Below are 21,136 nucleotides of genomic sequence, written 5' to 3'. Positions count from 1 at the left end.
TTTTCCCTTTTTGTTTTCATTAATACTGAATGTAGCTGAAGACCTGGATCTTCTGAATGCTAGTTTTCACGATGACAGTAATGTCCCTTATACATGGAATCCTGGTACTTTGTTGCACTACGGAAGAGCAGAGCTGAAAACATCTGATCATAGGTTTCAGTTTTATTTTATACATTACTTCCTAATCATTGAAGGTTTAATATTCATGTTATATAGTTTGTTGCTCGGATACTCTGCTTACAGGTTTTTCTCGTGTATTTTTTTACAAGGCCTGTGGTTGCATTGATTGACATCGACATATTTGAAATTGAAGCAGAAGAGAGACAAAAAGTTTATAAGGAGGTGATTGCAACGCAAGGACCACCTGATGGTACTGTAATGGTCTCCATCAGAAGTTCTTCAGCAGAAGAAAACTATTTTGATGATAACTTGATTGATGATCTCCTTCAAAAATTTGCAAGCTATGGTGAAGTTATACTTATAAGGTTAAAAAGACTTTTTACTTTTAATCTCTATTCCTCTTCATTGTTCCCACCTATTTCCTGCATAAAGTTACTTTCTTAGTGGGCATTTCAGTTATGATCTGCTTCATTTTTAACATTTAGATTTCAACTTTAATGTCTTCACAGTTGAAAATTAGTTTTACATACCTGTATGTGTCTCAGTTTTCAGACTTAGTTTTTTCAGATACTCTTTATTTTTGAGATACTGACTTTGTCAGAAATCAGTCAGAGTTAAAACTTGTTATTTATGTAATTTTGTACAAATTTTGTATTCTAAAATTAGGTTAGTAGTTTTAAATGAACAGAAGATGAGAGGATCCCTGTGATTGTTGCATTTTTACTAAGCTGTTAATTGAACTACAAGTGTTGTGGCATTTTGTTTGGGTTTTCGGGGGCTTGTTTCATTTTGTTTTGGTTTGTTTTTTTTCCAGAAGACTAGGAGCATAGTCCCAAGTCCATAGTGTGATGTAACATGGAACACCTAATACAAATATCTAACCTGTAGTCACACAGTTACTATTGAATGTGAAACTGTAGTCACGTAATTTTTAAGAGGACAGTGCTTTTGTTGTGTGATATTTACCTGGTTCTCTTTTGCCTTTTTTTTTTTTTTTTTTGTTGCAAGGATACATTCAGTTAAAGCTTATTATCCAATTATATGTATTTTAATGAACTTAAAAAAATAATTCTTCTCCATGAACTGAAACATTGAAAAACCTTTAAGATAAGAGGCTTCAAAAGTTAGTAGGTAGGATAAAGTATTTTAATTATTGTTTCCAATGGACTTTGCAGGTTCGTGGAAGACAAGATGTGGGTAACATTTTTGGAAGGAAGCTCTGCTTTGAATGTTATGAATTTGAATGGTACTGAGGTAATGTAAAAATTACTGAACCTTCATATAGCAAGAGAAAATCCAACTTTTTAAAGAATACTTGGGTGGGTTGGGTTTTTTGTTTGTTTTTAATCCTTAAAAGTTTTTTCATGTTCCATACTAGACTGTTGCATCTAATTTTTTTTTTTTTTTTTTTTTTTACTTTTGATAGCCAAATAGCATTATGTTGAGTTTCAAAAGCCAGCTGAGAGAAGTACCAAACTTAATTTATGTTTAGGAGGAGGACTGTTAGAGAAATGAATATCCCATATTGAGGGGCATCTTCATCAAACGAGGGATTTTTTTAATTGGGGGGGGGGTGATAATGATTTAAAAAGCAGAGTTTTTACCTTGAATTTATAGTATGAACCAGTTTATCATATTTATAGCCTGCAATTATTTAAAATTCAGCACTCCTGTACTTCAGTCACTTAAAAATGTCAAAATTTCAGCTCTCATTGACTTCTGTAATCTTGTAAATTTTTTAATCTTTGTAAAATTTTTAATTTTCATGTTCAGATTTTTACTGATCTATGTTCCTGTTAAGACTTAGATTCTGTAATGTGATGTTTGCAGATGGATCCTTGCATCTGCTGAGAGTTTCACTGGCAGTCCGTGCAGGATATGGGCTCAGTGTCATGTGTCAGTTTGCAGAATGAAGGCCTGCTCTTTTATCAGTCTCTAAAAATGACTTTATTAATGTAGTTTATAAGCAAGTCTGTTTTTCTTTACAAAGAGTGGTGTTTCTGTCGGAATAAAGACACCAGAAGCTTTCCTATTAACTGAAAAGGAAAATCTTATGAGACAAGTTGTTAGTTTTTCTTTAGAAAAATATTAAATAGTTGTTATTAACAGTTTAAACTACATAAATGTATTGAATTACCAAAAATGAAGTGAAAAACTTAATTATTTCTGTGACGTGTCACTGTCATTGTTTAGTCCCAGAAATTCTGATAACCTTATGTGTGATATTTTCAGTAATTTTTTTTTCTTTTAGAATCTAGAATGCTGAATTTTAATGTTCCTACTCTTAACAATTTCTGTTTTGTGCATACCTTTTTGGCAATTCAGCTACTAGGAAGGATTATAAACATAAGCTTGAAAAATCCAGATTGGATCAGAAGTTTGGAAGATGAAATGAATCTAGAGAAGATTAATATTGGGCTGCCTTCATCGACAAGCTCCACTTTGCTTTGTGAAGATGCTGAGGTTACTGCAGACTATGATATGGAAGGTGTGTTGAAATAAAGTATTCCTCTTTTTGAAATGCTTACAGTCCTAAATAATGTGGTTAATTTAATGCATATATCAATACTTTAATTTAACAAGTTTATGCCCATCTAAAACAGATAAATTAGAAATCCCATTATTTCCAACAGTATCTCAACAACCTGTCGAGCAGTGTCAGTTTGCACTGTATCTCTAGGTTTTACTGATTTGCTGACATTCTCTTTATTCTTCTCACTTTATCCTGTGACCTACCCTCTCAGAGTCACTTCATTCAGGCAACTTTTACTGTTCATGGAGATACCCTATAAGCAGGATATACACCACCTCAGAGTGCAAAGCAATTATTTTTTTGCCAATATACGTAATAGATTAATAGGACTAATGAGCTCCCATGCTAAGCATTGATATGCTTACCACCCCCAAGAAGACACCTGGTGAGCCTTTGACAGGCAGGCAAATGTGAGTCAGGCAAGGAAACCTTCAACCTCTGTTGCTCCTTGGAGCAGGCTGATCTTTGGCATTGATGAGTTGCTGTTTTCTGGTTCCTTGGTTTTTGTCGGTTTTGGTTTTTACCTGAAGGGTTTTTATATCTTTTCATGTCATGCTTTTCTAGCGGAATCCTCAAGTTGCTGAATATTACTGTTGCAGCAATTGTGCCTCTGCATTTTTGCTTTTCTTTACTTGCATGTTTCTAATCTATATACTTTGTCACAGCTTATTTTTTAATCTATTAATTAATTTTTATGAAAGGTCTGCTTCACTCTCTTCTCTGCATTAAAATATATTCTTCTTATATCCTTGGCAAGTAAAACAGCTGTTTTTCGAACAGCAGCAACCCTCCCCCACACACACGCCTTACCTGCTGACACTTCCTGTGTGTATTGCATTTCCATATGTATTTTACAGAGTCTTTTTTTGTCAGTTCTTGAACAGATATACTTTCTAGATATAGTCATTGTGTCTATATTGATTTATTCCGAGTAGCTCATTTGCTTTGAATTTCTATCCAAGCTCCTTAGTGGCAAACATTACATTGCAAAAGTTTCAAGAAAAGAGATGGCAGCTATGTATACTGGAAGGAGTAGACTAAGGTTTTTTTGTACAGGTATTTCATAAAGGAAGATATGTTTTGGTAAAGGTACAGATATGGGAAACCTGTATGAAAAGTTGGAATTTGTGTTAGCGTCTGTGCCATAAGATACTTCAGTACTTCCAGTGCGGGTAGGAAACAGAACTTTAACAGTTTAGACGCCTGTATGATTGGTTGATTTTATTAATAGTCCTACGTGAAATGGTATGATTCCCTTAAAATGTGACATCTCAAATCCCACAAGACTCTTAAGAGCTAATATCTAGTTAGCAGCCTGGTTACTCTGTTACTGCTGAGCAGTGCAGAGTTGAAGCTGGAACTTCTGTAGAACATTGTGTGTCGTTCATGTACCTGAAGAGAGAGAAGCCTAGAAGTTACGGAAGAAAGGATTACTATGGTGTGATGGGATAATTGTCTATTTTAGGCATTTTGAATATCAACATAAAAATATTCTAAATTGACAGTTCACTTTTCAAAGGCATGTCCATGTTGAACCTTTTTTTTAAACATCATTCCACCTTTTCAAACAGAAGTTATTACAAATAGCAGATACCGTGAAATCCCCTGCCCAGCCTCCTGAAGAATAAGTGAAGCTTGCCATCTGTTGCGAACCAGGGAAATAATGTTTGCAAAGGTGGTCTTTGTAAAGCTAATTGTTTCTCAGATTAAGCAACATTACAGTTGCCACACTATTATAATTGCCTATAATATATATCCATAATATATAGTGTGCATTTGGAGTATTTTCAACTGGTTTGAATATATATGCATTCTTCACGTGTAATTTTTTATGATGCAAGAATCATACTTTGGTTGCTGAGCTAATTCCTTGGAATTTGAGGGCTTTTTGCAGAAAATCCCATGCCCAGAATCAGTTTATAATTTCCCCATTTTTTAAAATAAGTAACTATTGTTCCCTTTATTTTACATGCTTTCTCTTTTTTGGGGTGGGGTTTGTTATTTAGGAGACATTGATGACTATAGTGCTGAAGTAGAAGAAATCCTTCCTCAGCATCTACAGCCAACGTCAAGCTCTGGTCTTGGAACTTCCCCAAGCTCTTCACCGCGTTCCAGTCCCTGTCAATCCCCTACGCTGTCAGATGGACCTGCGCTCCCAGTGAGACCGAGCCGAGCACCAACAAAAACTCCTGGACCACCTGTTTCCACACACAGTGTGTATTACATTGCTCGACTACCTCTATTACTACTGTACACTCTGGCAGCTGTATGGCCCAGTGGTAGAATACTAGCTCATAGATTATTTTTAATAGAGCTTTTAGATTAATATAAAAGGCTATTCTTGTCATTATCTAGCATTTTACGCATAAGTGGCCCTGAGCAAATCACCTCATTCTTTGTGGCTCGGTTTTCCTGACAGGCAGTGGAAGAGCTTTGTTTCCCAAGTCTTATTTAGCACACTGTCCACTGATCTACGCTGCTGCAAACTATCTAACTTGCTCTAGTTCTTTAGCATTTCATCGTGAAGGAGACATCTCAAAAAGTTATGTGATTAATAGGCTTTCTAAGTTGATTAGTTTGAAACCTCTGCTCAGAAATTCTGTTGCAACGTGTCAGTATAATCCTAGTTCACTTTAGTCATACTCTTCAAATACAGCCCATTTCAATTAATGCTCCTATCAGCTGTAATATGTAAATTGTAATCAGTAGATCTGTAAACTGGGTGTACAATATGAAAGCTTCTGTTTAAACACAACTTCATTTTAGTGACAAAGTGGACATTTAGAATTACAGTGTTTGGAATGGCTTCTAGAACAGTTTATTTCAATGTAATTTGGAGTAACTTTACAAAGACTGCTAAAATGCCTTCAGAATTCCCCTTCTAACATTTTTTTCCAGAGCACTTAGTTCACAGATAAGGGTCAAAATCAAAACTTGGAACTCTGCAATTTGTAAGAATGTTCAGGGTGTCATGAAAAGCATATACTGATAAAAGCGTATGAGACAAAAATCTCGGTTTAGGAAATCTGCTTCTTTTCACCGTTGGTTTATTCCTCTTGTTTTCCCTCTGTCAAAAACTTCCGTATCATCGTTTCCAGGGCTGGGGACTGACTGTCCTCTCTGTGAAAATAACTTGCTATTAGAAAAGCTTTACTGTGGTTGGAATGTACAAGTGATTAATTTTTGCATTGGTTTTTGTCACGTTCTTCAGCTGAATTTCAGCTCGGTACCCAACAGAAAGAGTCTTCTCAGAGCTTGGAGCCTAAGCGTCCTCCACCACCTCGCCCTGTTGCTCCTCCTGCACGCCCTGCTCCGCCACAGAGGCCGCCTCCACCATCAGGTAATGCGGTGACGTGTATGAGGTGGTCAGGAATATTTTGTTTCAAGTCTGTGATGTGAACTTTGAAGCCCACACCCAACCTACATATTGTATTATTGGTTTGGGGCTCAATGGAACATACAATTTTTTCACTAAAATGTTTAGTTGGTACATTTAATAGCAATAACAGCATGGGAAATAACAGCATTTTTCAGTACCATTTAAATATTATTGCCTTTGCTTGGTGAATAAGTTTTAAAATTTTTATAAACTTATTTTCACAGTTTAAAAATGTGGGCTTCCTACAGCAGTGTTTACTCAACATTTTCATTTTTATAGCATCTTCATTTTTAAAATAAAAGAGAAATAATCTTGTGCATTCACTGATTTATACTCCTTTAATTTTGGCATCAGTATGCATGCATTTTATCATGTCCAAGTTTTTAATGTAGAGTTCATCTGGATCATCTGAAAATGTAAACAATTGAGCACTAAGAGAAACTGGATGTTCAGAAGCATATGGGCAACTTAGTTAATAACAAACTGACCCTTGTCATTTTTAACTTTCTCATTCTTTTTCTTCCCTCTTACTGTACTGATATTTTTCATTATTGCTGCATTCATTTCTTAATACTATAAGGCGGTAGGAGTCCTGCACCTGCTAGAAAAGAATTTGGAGGTAATGTTTTTAATTGTTTTCGAATATGACTACGTAGCAAAACTACTATGGTGGTCTGTTGTGACAATACTTATGATGATGTCCAAAGGTATAAAAGTGGGTAATTCTTGAATGTCAATGTAGTTTCTTTCTCAGGGTTTGTATCCCCCTCTGAATTACATTTGACGTTTTAGTGAAAAAATATTTCTCCAGAAGTTGGTACGTTATAGTCAGAGAGATTAAAGTTGTTCCAGGTTTTTATTACTTTGTCCTGGTCAAAATATACCCAGCTAACTTTTCTGTGAAAGCAGAAACTTGTCTTTAGTTGTGAAAAGGCTAGCTTTTGTCCTCACAGTCCATGACAAGGAGCATTGTAAAATGGATTGTGATTGTAGCTACTTGCAGTGATTATCCATTAATTAATTGCTCAAGTTGAAACTACTGCTGGTCTGGCCCAGTTTCCCCTGGATGATCACCACTTAACAGAGAGCTCAAATCACTGAGCAATATTTGTCTCTAAGCTGAATGCTGACGTATGGGTAGTCTATTTTCTGTTTCCAAGTCTTGAAATGGGCTCCTAAGCCCTTCCTAGAGACATGAAACATCCTCCATAGTTCTTGGAACTAGCGTGTACTTCAGAAACACAAACTGAGCAAAGGAATTGATTCGCTTACTTCGAAGGCACTTGAGAGCTACAGGTCTTTACAAAGTAACAAAATCCTGAAATAATTCTCCCCTAATTCCTTCCCTTTTGATGATGCTGAGGGCCTTATCAACCCTTTAGGCTAGTTTTGTTTTTTTCCAGCTTGATCTGGTTTTGCATGTAATAGCGACTCACGCGTTCTCAGAAGTGCTTCTTCTTGAAACTAATCTTTGTCCTTCTTCGTCACACGCTTCATAGTTGAGCTGTCCTGCTTGGACTTAAATCAGCTCATTGATGCATGGGATAGAGTGGGAATAGTTGGTGGCTCTGAAATACTTTCTTAATGGCTTTTCAGACACTGCCATTCAGGTGGTAGGAAAGAGGGTTTTTTGAGAAAATAATTCAAAAGTTTTGAGCAATCTCAGAAAATAACTAAACCATTTTACATAGTATATAAATATCAGCTAACTTAATCTGATGTCAGGCGGAGATGTGCATGGCTCTTAGATACAGTTGAGGGGAGGAGGTGGTTATGCCAAAGGCATAATATTTCAAATTAGTTAAAATGCTTAAGTTTTAGAAAATAGCCAGTTTATACATAACACGCAACATAGGTGAGATTTAATTCATTGTCCTACTTCAGTCCTATATAGTTTTATGTGCACTGACACAATCCTGTTTGCCTAGTTTGTCTCAATTGTGCAAAGACTAGCCGCCTTTTTTTTACCCTCTTTCCCAACATAGCTTTCCATAAAGAATTGTAACTTGCATAAAACTTGCTGTTTATGCAGTCTTTTAAAAGAGATTGTAGTATATTTTTTTCATATATTATTCTGACCTGAAGCTCATCCCACTTTTTCTATCCTTTTCGTTTTCCACTCATGGCATACATTTATAAGGCATAATGCTTTGCTTTTCAGCGGTACCTGAGCTCAGCTCTGAGCAAGCTAGCACGGGACCGGAAGCAGTATAAATGTCATAGTGTGTTACTGTGCTTGGGGAATGGCATCTGTTTCTCTTACCTAGTATGAAGGCTCCTAAAGCACTGTGAAAATATCCCTGTGTACTGTATAAGCGTATCAAACTTTGGTTTTAGACTTCTGTAGCACATGCAAAGTGACATTGATCGTGTCTTTAAAACGATGTGCATTTTAAACGTTACTTTTTCTTTTTCTCATGTGTTTTAACCTTTTTTTCCTGAGTGCTTCACTCCCTTCGATGCCCATAACATTTCTTCTAATGGCTCAGTATGCTTTGAAGATGGGAGCAGGATTTGGGCATCTAAGGTTTTTTTGAGAGTTTGGTCATATTTTACTTCAGAAGTAACTCAGAATTCAAAGAAACGAGGCTACGTACTCATTGCAGGGGTTTGCGAAGTGTAGACTTTTTGCCTGCTAATACGAAAGATTTCCACTGAGGATTTTATAAGCTCTCAGTAGTTTATGGTTAAAAATTAAAATGTTGCACTCTGTTTACCCAAGATTTTTTTTGATACATTACAGAGTAAATTCTTACAGAACATTAAAAATTATAAAAGCTGCTAATTGTCAATTAGTTGAAGTTAAAAAATAACATTTGTTTTGGGTTTTTTTTCTTTAATAACATTAGTCAGACTTTTCCTGATTAATGCACGAGAGGCTTATAGTTGTCTTTTAACATTGGTTTGAACTGTTAAAATGGGGTTAAGATTGGGTTAAGATTGAGAGAATGCATAGTATTTTCAGTATATGCAATAATTTGGGTAAAATGCATTACATTTTCACTGTGATTATCCTCCAAATAAATAAAATAAACGTAGAAAATACAGTAATAAAGTTGGCATTAAAAGAAATGCAAGTATGTTAAGCTATGAAAATACATGCACCCAAGCAGCAAGTACTTACTAGTGTACGCTGATATTTATAGTCATACATTAAACTTAGCCTTGCAAGAACCATTCAACATCTTTATGTCTCCCCTGTAGCTTTTTTTTTTTTCCAGAGTTCAGGTTGTTTGGGTGCATTAGGATATGGCAGTCATTTTGCAAAAGCTTTTTTTGTTGGGTTTTGTTTTTTGTTTTTTCTTTGTTTGTTTTTTAATATGGGGAAGAGCACCTTTCTCCTTTCCTTGCTGAAGAAGGAATGTTCAGTAATGGAGGAAACAAGAAGCCTTAATGCTAAAACAGTAAATGCATTGTTCAAATGTAGGCAAATGGCCTAGATTTCACATATATACACATACACATATATACACACACATGCACGCATGTGCATATATGCACATTTTACTTTATGAGAAGTTGGAGTGGCTTTATTTTCCATTAAGCTAATGTGTAAATGTAATCTTTGCAAAACATGCAGCTCTGTCTAAAAGATGTCAGGGCGTAAGTTACAGGTTGTTTCTGTATAAATCCAACCCCTTTCCTTAAAGTACTATTTAAAACAAGTATGTGGTATCTTTACTTGCAAAATACTGTTTCAAACTGCAATAGAGATTTCAAGCTATATACAGATTACGGTAACAGTTTAAAATGATACCCAAAAATGTGTTTCAGTTTCAGATGTACATTTTTCACTGTCCTGAAAATTAAAATCTTCCTATAATGCCAATTGTGATAGCATTATCACAGCACCATAATTTTGCTTTATCACTGTTGAAGAGTATTATTAGTAAGTGAAATTTGGGGTATTTGACCTTTATGCCCTTTCTCTCCCATATAATGAATATTTTTAAATTTGCAAAACCTTTTAAAATCCTCATGCACAGAAGTCTTCCTCTGTATGGTGCACCAACGTAGGAACATGTCTATGTGCTATGGCCAAAGAGGTTCTCTGCCTTCCTTCTCCTGAAAGGAGTTGACTTTATTAATCATCTTGCATAACAGAAGATTTGCTTAACAAGAGCATCCTGAAAATACCTATTCAAAGTATGGGCTGAGTTGCGCTTTGGGAGGGGAAAGTGCAGAAGATCTGTGAAATGAACAGGCTAGTTCCCTGCTCTTGGAGAGGTTTTATTGTGCCCGTTTCCATTAATACTCTGAGATGAACAGTTAGCTTTACGTCTCTGTAACCACAGAGTGTTCAGAGGAGTGTCCTGTAGTCTGTTGGGCTGCTCTCCACCTCCCTTTATTTTCCTCCAGTTAGCAGGTAGGCTTCTCATAGCCTATGGGTTACCACTTTCTTTTCTCCCCTAGGGTTCCTCTGGGTTGCATGGGAGAAGGGCAGAGCTAGTACCTGAAAGCAATGACACGTTCTCAGGCAGTGCTCCCCTCCTGCGCGCCCCGCCCCCACAAACGGTCTCTATTCATCCCTCCTCAGTGCTGCTTCTCTCGCAGAGAAGTTCACTGTCAGAAACTTTTGCGATGGAAATCTAATGTCTTTTGGCAGAGCCTGGAACTCACCCAGAATATATAACATATGCTAGTATTTAACATCTTTGAACCAGATGTTCAGCAAAACCAGAGATCTGACATCTCTGGAGATAATCACATACCAGCCTCATCTGCAACCTTCACTCTTCCTACTCTGAGTGACACCTCCACCCATATCTGACAAAATTCACAGCACTCTTTCCAGATCATAGAGAGCTCCTGAGCAGATACCACACATTGGCACATGATGAGAAAGCATGAGGCTGTGTCATCGCTAAGGCAAAAGTTGCTTTTAAGGTAGGCTTCTTGAACACTGGCTCCCTTTCCTTCCTCTATACTTGAGCCACTCCAGAGCTGCCAGATATTACTGTTACTTTTTTCTATGCGCATGCCTTAAGGATTTCTCCTTACTTACCGTCTAGTATTATCTATGTCCTGCCATGTTCTTACCATACGATTTTATGGACCCAGTATATGCTTGATCATATTGCAGAAATAAAATAATTCAGCATGGTTATGCATGATTGAAAATCTTTCTCTCAATCTGAACTGTAACATCTACTGTGCACCAGTTGATACAGCTTTCCCACATACAGAGTGCTGCTTGGAGATAACTTAATGATACGATTCTGTAGGATACAAGACATTGTATAAAGTGGGAAACTTATTTCTTCCATAAAATTGCTTATTCAAATGTAGTCTTGGCAGAAACATACTATGTAGTATTCTCCTAAATTACAGGAAGCAGACTTAATGGTGCAGGGTATAACTGATGTACCTGTTTATTTTCAAGTGTTTGAGTATAGGTTTGTGCTCTGCTTTAGGAGAGTTTCAAGACTGACTTTTAATATCATTCTGAATTTACAAAAGTTTGTGGAGAGTGAATACTGAAGAAATGAAATTCTCTTTCAACTGTAATGTAAAACTGAAATAATAGCATGTTTCTAAACACGATCGTACTTGCTGATCTCTAATTTGTGTCAGTCTGGTTTCCCCATGCTGCTACAAACAGTTATCTCCTACAAGTAACTACAATCTAGCTAGGCCATTTTTAAATTATGTAAAGGTGTCTTGTGGCAGTGTTCTTTCTGGTTTTACTTTCTCAATCTACTGCTTTTCTTATGCAATGTACAGCTTCTCTTCTTTCTCTGAAAAGGTCTTGGAGCTCCTCCCAGTCCTGGGGTAGCTAGGAGAGAAGTAGAAGGTAACATAATCATTTTTGTATTCTAGAAACGGATTTCTAATTTAATACTTGAGTAATATTGTTGCCCTTGTGATACTAAAGGTGGTTTCATGAAGGTATTTATTGTGTAGGAACTTTCTTCTTTTATTTGACATAGTTTTCAGACAACCAAGTTGCTTCCTGTTTTTCAGTGATGGTGTGAATTGTTATAGAAGGCAGTCTTCATTTATGAAAAATGAAATGAAAACTTAGACTGCACTAATCAAGAAGAATACTTTCAAGGCTGACTCTCAGAGGAAGCTGTAGCTGACTGACTGCTAGAGTAAATACTATACCTGTAACTAAATCGGGAATCTGGGAAGCCTAATTTTTCATAAAGAACTACATATGTTCATATATTTTGGGCAGAGAAACTTCCATTTAAATAATTTAGCCTATAATTTAATATTTTGTCCCTTTCTAAGGAGCACGGTGTAGGTATTTTGATTCTGATACCTAAATGTATGTGACATACATTTATGAGAAGCATTTCTCTTGCATTATTCTAGCTGGAGTATGTGCGTATAGTGCTGAATGGGTCCTGTTTTAGCCATGCCAGCAGAGTCATGTTTTTGGGTTTCTTCTTGTCACCTCAGGAATGTGTCCCTTTGTAGCAAATATAGGTATGGCAATAAAAGTCTTAATATAGTCACAGTCAAGATGTCCTCCTGTATACTACAATTAATTTTGGCTGTGTTGCTGGTTCACTTTTCTAAATTGGCAAAACCACTATATGCATAGAGTAGTTCAGGTTGGAAGGGACCTCTGGTGGTTATCTAGTCCAACCTCCTGCTCAGAGTATGGTAAACTGGCGCCAGGTTGCTCAGGGTACGAGTCGCATTACCAGGAACTGTACCCAGAAACCCATTCTAACCAGCTCGAAGAAAGCAGGGTTGTCTGACAACTGGAAGCTGATTTGATAAACAAAGTGTCTTATGTACCACAGAGTATTCCTTCCAGTTACTGTAACTGACATGGTGATTTTACCTTCCTGGGAAATAGGCAACAGAAACACAAGCCAGAATCCTAAACCTCTTTGCCTGTTAGAAATTGTGCACTTGTCTGAGGTAAAGGTAATTTTTTCGTATCTTGCACTTCACAACTTGAATGTTGCATACAAGGTTGTCATTAGCATCAGCATGTAAATGTTGAGGTTGGTGCTGTAATATATTTATCCCATAAACAAAGAGAGTAGGTTCAGGAACTTTGGTGTAGACCCTGTAGATTGCTGAACCATGTATAATTACAGAGGTACTCTTCTGATCGCATGATTTTTTGAATCGGCATGTTACATAAGTTCTTTTTGTTTTAAAGACTGCTGTTAGAATATTTGCAGAATACACTGTGAAAGAAAACTTCTAGCACGACTGAGAACACAGGGTACCTCTACAAGTGGGCGTCTTCAGCTTGCAAAACAAATAGGAGGTGATTTGACTTAATTTGTAATTAGAAGGGTCAAATTACCTCACATGTGCTATGGGAGATAAGAGTGTGCTAGAGTAACAGGTTAGCTGACGGATAGACTTTAATATGTAACAATTTAAAAAAAAAAAAAAAAAATCACTGATGTCTTTTTGCTCCCATTTCCACTAGTGATAATGTACCATTGCCGTATAATACCCGTTTGTAGCTTATCTAACAAAGATAATCTAATTTTTTTTCCATGCTTCAAAGCACAAAAAAGTCCTGGAACACAAAGAAAAGATAACTTAGGTAATACAGATATGTGCTTTGTACTAACTATAATACTGAAAGAAATTGATTTTGAAATATGTTCTAAGTCAGTGATCTCTAATATCTGTTCCAGTTCGTAATCAGCCTCCACCTTCAACTGGAATTTCAAGTTCAGGAACTGCTGGATATGGTACAACAAGACCGGTAGGTATTCTATCTTAAAATAATTTTCCTCCTAAGTTTCTACAGTTTATTATGCTGGCGGTGGGTTTTTGTAAGTCGTAACAGATGTAAGAAAACTGCAAAATTGACTAGTCATTTTACAGCTTACATGAGTTAGTTGCCTCAGCAATTCTTGTCATTTGACTAAAAATACTTCAAAATATATATACTGGACATGGCTTTATTGTTTTGCATTCTCTGCAGTCACTTCATAGGCTCCCAAATAATACCCCATTTTGTGTCCACTTTCAAATAACTGCAGAGTTGTTCTTTGTATTATATGCTCCCGTTGACTGCATTGCTGATTTGGTATGATAAAATGTATTATCTTCTGTGCCGAAATGTATATCCTGATGGCAGTTAATTGCTTGCAGGCAGTTAACGTATTATATAGGCAGTTGATGTGTTATATTGCTGATTACTTGATATGTAATGGAATATTGTACCTTGTTTTAAAAATTAATTTTGATAAGTGTCTTCATGTAAAAGTGAAACATTCAACTATTTCAACAAAACATTCAACAAACATTAGTTCTGCATTTCATTCTTTTTTTGTGGAACTGAACTGAAGGAGCTGAATGGAGGATTTATAGGTGCTTGAATGCTTCGCTACAAGCAAGGACTCGAGATGGAAAACATCTGCCTTATTTCTCTTAACAGCAGCAAGTAGGAGCCTTGCGTTAGGGAAGGAGAAAGTGTTTTAATAGCTATAGGTCTTCTTAAAGAATTACTTAGAAATGGTATTGCTTGTTGATAATTCTTTAGACTTTGCAGCATATTTCAGAGAGAATTTTTGTAGCAGCATGAAGGACTTTTCTTTCTATATCTACATCAACCACAGTATTTGTGCTTGCTTTGTTCTCTCTGTTGTGGCAGTTCCAGGCTGTTTAACTTAGATCATACCTCTTTATACCTGAACGTTTTACAGACTAAAAAGCAGCAAAAGTTGACTCTTTCTTATCAGTTTCTTGCTCATTAGAGAACTTTGTTTTCCTTCTCTAAGGCATATCCCCTTCTCATTGGGATAACGTTCACGACGACACTGGCAGGATGGAGAGCACAGATATGAGTCTTTAGAAAGGCTAAAAAGCACTCTGCTTGCATAAATGTCAGTGGGATAGATACTGATGAGGCTTTTGACCTATCTACAAATATTGCACCTCTTCTTTAATGATGTACCTTTCTTTCAGGTAAAGTGATAGACCAGTTGTTGCGAATGAGAGAGAGAGAGAGTGTGAAGAAGCCATTAAAATAAAGATGCAGCTAACCACAAGAGTTTAAGTTAAATCCATATAAATTTGTTTTATAAAAGAGTCCTTTTCCACCTTTTAAATGAGCAAGAAACAAAAGAACGCTGCCAGCTGTGCAGAGACATCAGAGTTCTTGTAGAGCTTAAAGGAGTTGTACCTTACTGGTATTGCCATTTCTATTGTACTCTTGAACAATATTGAAACCACTGAAAACTGCTGTTGAAAGCCACCACTGAAATCACTTTTTGCTGATTCATTTTTCTCCGAGATTGACTCTCACAGTGAACAGTTCTTGATCTTTGCACTTTTTTGTTATTTTCCCAGAAATGTAAAATGCCCTCTTCTAAAATTTGGATAAAGAAAACCTGGTATACACAGGAAAGAATGTATTCATTTATCACCATGTGCCTCACTTTTTTTTTTTTTTTTTTTGGTAAGCTGGAGCCAGCACAGGATTTGACATTTCTAAATCAAAATAATTCAGTAAAAAAATACTCCACCAATATCTTGGAATTGGCATAAGTGCAAGAATTTTTATTCATATGAACAAGACGGGGAAACAGTAGTACTGTTCTCTTCTGCTGTGCTTCTCAACACCCAGGCTGGACTACAGTTAGAGATGCTTGCCTGTTTCCAGAAAAGACCATGGTACTGCAATTGCCAGCATAATTTGACAAGACAAAGCTGACTGCATCTCTTCTTTTGCAGGCGTTGAGATTTCCTTTAAAAAACACCTAAGCAAACCAAACCAAACAAACAAGAAAACCCACAACAAACCAACCAAACAAACGTACTAGAAGGTGTGAAAAAACATCTCCTAAGATCTGCTTGGCTTTTCAAGCCTCAACCCTTGTTTGGATTTCCTAACTGACATTGCTGCTTTCCTTTTTCTCAGGTTGTTTTTTGGGCAGCATTTCATTGCAAGGATTTCAGCACCAGGGACAGTAGCCACGGCGGGCGCCGCTTCCCACTGGGTGCTCCTGAGGATTATGTTGGGACTTCCTTTCTGTTTCTTTTCTGTTCCTTTTTGATGTTTTGGGTTTTCGGGGGGGGGGGGGGGGGGGTTAAATACATTTTGGCATTTAATCCAGCCATCCTTCTGCCTACTTGCAGAATATTCAAAGAAATGACAAAATGCATCTTGGCAATTAAAGGGAAGACAGATATTTCAGAGGTTAGGTGGTTTAAAGCATTTAGAAAGTTGTTAAATGGACTCAGCCAAGCATAATGAATCAGATGTTATACGAAGTCTTCGAAGCAGAGTACATACGTCTAGTAAAAGTAAGGTCAAGGATGATACCTGTTCTGTAGTTGTGAAGTTTCTTTGCTTCATTTGTGTGTAGAGTTGTGTAATGGGGTTTGCTCTGAAAACCATTTCTAGAACATCCACTGTTACTAAGATTTTGTCGGAATATACCAAGTACACAAAATTTTAGAGGAAACAAATCTTACAAACTATCTTGCTTCATGATTTTTTTTTTTTTGTGAAATCTAGCATTTTTATTCTAATGCTTTACATTCAGCTTTCAAATGTGGTGTTTGTAATTCATTCAGCCTCAGTTGTAATCTGGAATAGTTTCCTATTTCTCTTTAAATACTGATGTAGACTTTTTTTATTTTGTTTTATGAGAGTAATTCCATTCCCAGCATATTAACTTCTATTCCAACAAGTTTGGGAAGACTCCAGCCTTCAGATAAGGCAGAATGTATGTTTCATTAATACTGTTTGCTGAGGAACAGGAGTAACTGCCTTGCAGTTAGCAAACATAAGTTTCAGAGAAAAGAACTAACCGTGGTCTTTTATGCTTACCTTGGACTTCCACTATATAAAATTGACTATAGCTGTTGTTTGCAAATGACAGGCTATAATTATAGCCTAAAAGGTAGATGGTGTCTACAGCCTGCATTGACAGTGGGTTATCAATGTGTCCTTACGAGATCTTCAAATAAAGTTGTTGTTGTTTTTGTTGCTTACGACAATTCACAGACTTAGGTAAAATTAACTTACTAATACTAACAAAATAATAAGCGTTTCAAGTGTTGTTGCACAGGTAAATATTTATATAAGTTGAAAACTTTTGTAAAAATCCTTTGCTTTGAATTGAACCCTCGTAATGTTTTGAGAATATATTCTTTGCTTTTACATGTGCATAAAAAATTAGCTCAGCAACTGTTATCAAAGAATTTATTTTTCAGAGTCCTAATTATCCTGAATCACTTAACAGTAGATGACTACAGATGCAAAGTAGAACTAAAATAATTTCTTTTTACCAATTACTGTGTCAGACTGTTCCACCTCGAGCTGGAGTTATTAGTGCACCACAAAGCCATGTCCGTCCCTCTGGGGGAAGACCAGCACCTGAAACCCAAACCAAACCAGCTGAACCACCAAGGGGTAAGTTTACTTTTAGAAGTTAAATATAAATGTCGCTATTCAGTCGAGAGGTACTGTCTCTGGTTTGAATGCTTTGTTTTCAACAGGTGCTTCGTTTTTCACTAGAAATTAAGATTCCCGAACGTAGTAACATTTGGCAGGTATTGTAAACCTTTATCAGATAAGAGGCAGCAGTCAGAGGAGACCTAGACCCACAGAGTTCACGCCATCAAGAGAAACTTTGATCAGATTGCTGTGTTCTGGTCTGGGCACATTGGTGTGTCCTATCATAGGTGTTGATCACTGGATCATTCTCTGCAGTGGTTGCTCCGTAATGGTAATATTTGGAATAGTGTTTATGTTTGACTCTCAAAGCCACTTCCTAAACGTAAAGATAAAGGGGTTTTTTTAATTGTATTAATATCAAAATATGCATTTTATAGTAGTGACTTCCAAAATACTTTTAAATACAACTGAAGTAGACTTAAGAATGACATGGTTTCTGGTTCTCTATTTTGTATCTATAGTAATTTTAATGGAGATGCGCTGAGCTTTTGATGACTTCTAATCTAGTTGCCATGAACACCTGCTGTTCTTACAGCCCCTTCTTCTGCAGTTCTGTCTGGTGCTTCCACAGCCACGTGTTCTCATTCATGCCATTCTTAAGATCTCTATTACAATTCTTGACAATGAAAAACACTGCAAATATACTTGCAGGCTCACCACTGCTTCCTGAACCACTAAAGCCTCAGGCTGCTGGACCTGCTCAGCCCACCACTCAGCCACTGCCTGTGCTAAGGATGCAGGAGCCTCTCATACCTGTGGCATCGCATCCATCTCAGACAAGTGCCCCACAAAGTCTGGAACCCCCACAACCGCCTCCTCGTAGCCGATCATCTCACAGTTTGCCTTCTGAATCTGCTCCTTCACAGCAGCAAGTAAGTAAAAAAACCTTGTATATGTGTTTTTTCATTATGTGAATTAACACAGCTTGTGCTGAATGCTGTAGATTTGTGAGAAACACCTAAAGCAAGCAAACAAACAAAAATAAAGGTCAAAAGATTGGATTCAAAGATCATCAGGCTCTACTAGGATAATACTTAATTGCTTAGGTATTGTCCATGAATAACTAATATCTCAAATACTAAACATTTAACTTGAGACTTCGTATGACAGACTTACAGCTTATGGACAGCTTGTTCTTAAAATTATGTTGTCAATTGACAACTTTGTATGGAAGAATACTCAGTCTAAGAAATTTAATTTTATAATGACATGTGCATGACTTAAACTGTATAGTAACTAGCTAACGCAGGTTTTGATTATAAAATAAGCTTTATAGATCGCATGATGTGGTGCTTTACGTTGATGATAATTCACTGCAGGAAGACGATACTGATAGACACTTAATAGAAATACATTTCTCCCCATTCGCCAGTGTCAAATAAAATATAGAAACATATCAAAATAATCTGAAAATTTAATACAGTAACATAAATATTCTGTTCTGTGGGACCATTTAGAGTGTTATTTTCAAAAAAACCCCTTTTTCTAGGAAAAGCCATAGCTGCTTAGTACTGTTTAAAAAATGCAGAAGTAAGTTTTCAGTGTCGTTTATATATACGTAAGGCTAAACCTCTTCACTAAAGGCCAGTGCTGTTAGTTTTTACAGTACCAGGTGCTAGGGCAGATAATACACGACTTGAATAAAACCACAAATTTATTGAAGCTGATGGATTTGTGCCCAGTTCTTACCAAGAGTAAATTTGTGGTTTTGTTTTCTGGTGTTTGTTTTTTTTAAACATAAACTCAGCTGCGGATATTTATGACTACGTAAGTTTTCATCAGTATTTTAAATTTTACCTTATCTCTACATCTGAAGCCCACTTGCACTAAAGCACTTAGTTAATACCTATTTTGTACCACAATGAAGCAGCCAAATTCAGTCCTCAGTGAGTTGATTTTGAATTCTAATGGAAAAATCTTTAAATGCTCTTCCTTTCTTTCTGCTGAACCTGTCTCTGCCTGTTAACATTTTTTTCATTTTGGAAACTTAGGCCAAAAACCGGAGGATATTTTTTGAATATACAGGTAGAATATCAGGACTTTTTGTAGTTTGTTACAAAGTATGAAGTGTTGCCAGCAGAGTATATACATGGAGGCATAAGGTACTTGAGAACATACTGATTTTGTGAATAGAAACAGATTGCATTGTGTCACTTTTGAAAGCCTCACACCTTCTAAATGTAGTTTTACCACTGATCATTATGTGAAAGAGGTGCAAGCAGTTAGTTCAAAATTATTACGAAAATTACTCTTATCTGTGTGTATACACAGCAATCAAAAATATGCTTAAGAACACTATAAACAGGATTTTAAGCTTTGTAATGCCGTGGCTATATTGTTAAAAATATCCAAACCAGATAGTTTAAGACTACTTCAGGGAGCTATAATTTTCTCTGCAATCAGACTTCTTTGATTAATGCAGGCTGTGCAATCACAAGAAAGGCCCACTTTGAGCTTCATTTATTGTCTCCAGCTTAGGGTTTGGGGGTTTTTTGAGTTTAGCTAAATGATGTTTATTTCATTTCTTGATTATCATTTGTAAATATGAAGTTTTCTGAGAATAGGTCTTTAAATAAATACAAAGTCTTTTGAGAGGTAGTGGATTCCAAGCCCATCCTTTGATTCAGAGCTTGATTGTGATGTTTAAGAACCCAAATCTCTCCTTATAAAAATAATTGCTTGTATACAGTGTGAATATTCAGGACTCTATAGCTTACCAAGCAATACTTTAAAAAAGAAAAGTAGTTATTGTAAATAGTTTTATTTATTGTAAATGAAGGAGATTTTGTTTTTTGATTGAATGAGAAGTCTTACCTTTTTTTTCAGCTTGAAAAACTATTACTATAGATGAGTGAGTATACCAACACAGTTCCCAGAATGAGGGCTGTAGTGCTTTTCATGTTAACAGATGGTTAGAATTAGACCATCAATAGTCAAATTCTTATAATCAGTCTTCAAAAAATAGCACAGTCAGCTGCACAATGAATGTCTGTATGGAAATAACACTAGAATTGGCTTGAGCTGGTTGTTTTGACTCTTAATGGTAGAGCTTATAAGTCTTACAATAGAATACAACAGAAATTTAAAATTTAGTACAGTGTGTAATAAATATTTTTGGTTTGTATTCATATCTCAAAAAATGGCTTTGTGAAAACTTAAAAGTATTTTTAACATAAGGTTGCTTTGTTACTTGGATTTTCTTCCTAATTTTCTTTCCTTTGATGTCTGTTTCTCTTTCACAAGCAGGAGCAACCATCAGGGTAACAGGTATCTGACTATTTACCAATCTTGTATGTGGTCTCCATTTACGCAAGCAGAAAAGATGTATGAATCTTGTTTTCATACATCTGCAGTCTCATCCATGTTAAAAATCACCTGTCCACATTAATGAATTGACCGTCATACCATAGTTTGCTTTTTCCTTTCATAATGCAATTAAAATTGATACTGGTTTTATTAGCACCATAGCAAATATTTTGCTTCATCATCTTTTATGAAACAATTGGAACCTCACGTATGTTGCTTAGTCACTGCTGAATCTCCTGGCCTCAGTCTATTTGGAAAAAAATGAGAAGGTGTTGGAGTTAACATTTCTCTTTAATACAAATAAAACCTGATGCAATTGCACTGCCAAAGTTTTTTCAAAATAAAACCCGTATTTCACATTTCTCAAAGAACAGAGAACTTACTATTACCCACAGTAAAA

General features: G+C 36.2%; 1 protein-coding gene across 12 annotated transcripts in view; it reads left to right on the top strand.

The window, feature by feature from the left end:
- The window catches only part of SYNJ1 (synaptojanin 1), a 68,508-nt gene that overhangs the window by 42,531 nt on the left and 4,841 nt on the right, over positions 1–21,136 (top strand). For 2 of the 12 annotated variants that reach the window (XM_076353132.1, XM_076353085.1), the window contains exons 20-32: positions 36–153; positions 270–485; positions 1,296–1,374; positions 2,446–2,608; positions 4,660–4,866; positions 5,865–5,993; positions 6,613–6,651; positions 11,779–11,826; positions 13,519–13,557; positions 13,652–13,722; positions 17,277–17,385; positions 18,082–18,302; positions 20,674–20,697. In XM_076353132.1, coding sequence (XP_076209247.1) covers positions 36–153; positions 270–485; positions 1,296–1,374; positions 2,446–2,608; positions 4,660–4,866; positions 5,865–5,993; positions 6,613–6,651; positions 11,779–11,826; positions 13,519–13,557; positions 13,652–13,722; positions 17,277–17,385; positions 18,082–18,302; positions 20,674–20,694 — 1,460 coding nt within the window. In that variant the 3' untranslated portion in view covers positions 20,695–20,697. The remainder of the gene's footprint in view (positions 1–35; positions 154–269; positions 486–1,295; positions 1,375–2,445; positions 2,609–4,659; positions 4,867–5,864; positions 5,994–6,612; positions 6,652–11,778; positions 11,827–13,518; positions 13,558–13,651; positions 13,723–17,276; positions 17,386–18,081; positions 18,303–20,673; positions 20,698–21,136) is intronic. The other 10 variants (XM_076353112.1, XM_076353037.1, XM_076353055.1 and 7 more) reach the window with 6 other exon arrangements.

The sequence above is a fragment of the Aptenodytes patagonicus genome, chromosome 1 (assembly GCF_965638725.1).
Source record: "Aptenodytes patagonicus chromosome 1, bAptPat1.pri.cur, whole genome shotgun sequence".
NCBI classification, from domain to species: domain Eukaryota; kingdom Metazoa; phylum Chordata; class Aves; order Sphenisciformes; family Spheniscidae; genus Aptenodytes; species Aptenodytes patagonicus.
This window is presented reverse-complemented; position numbering and strand designations above follow the sequence as displayed.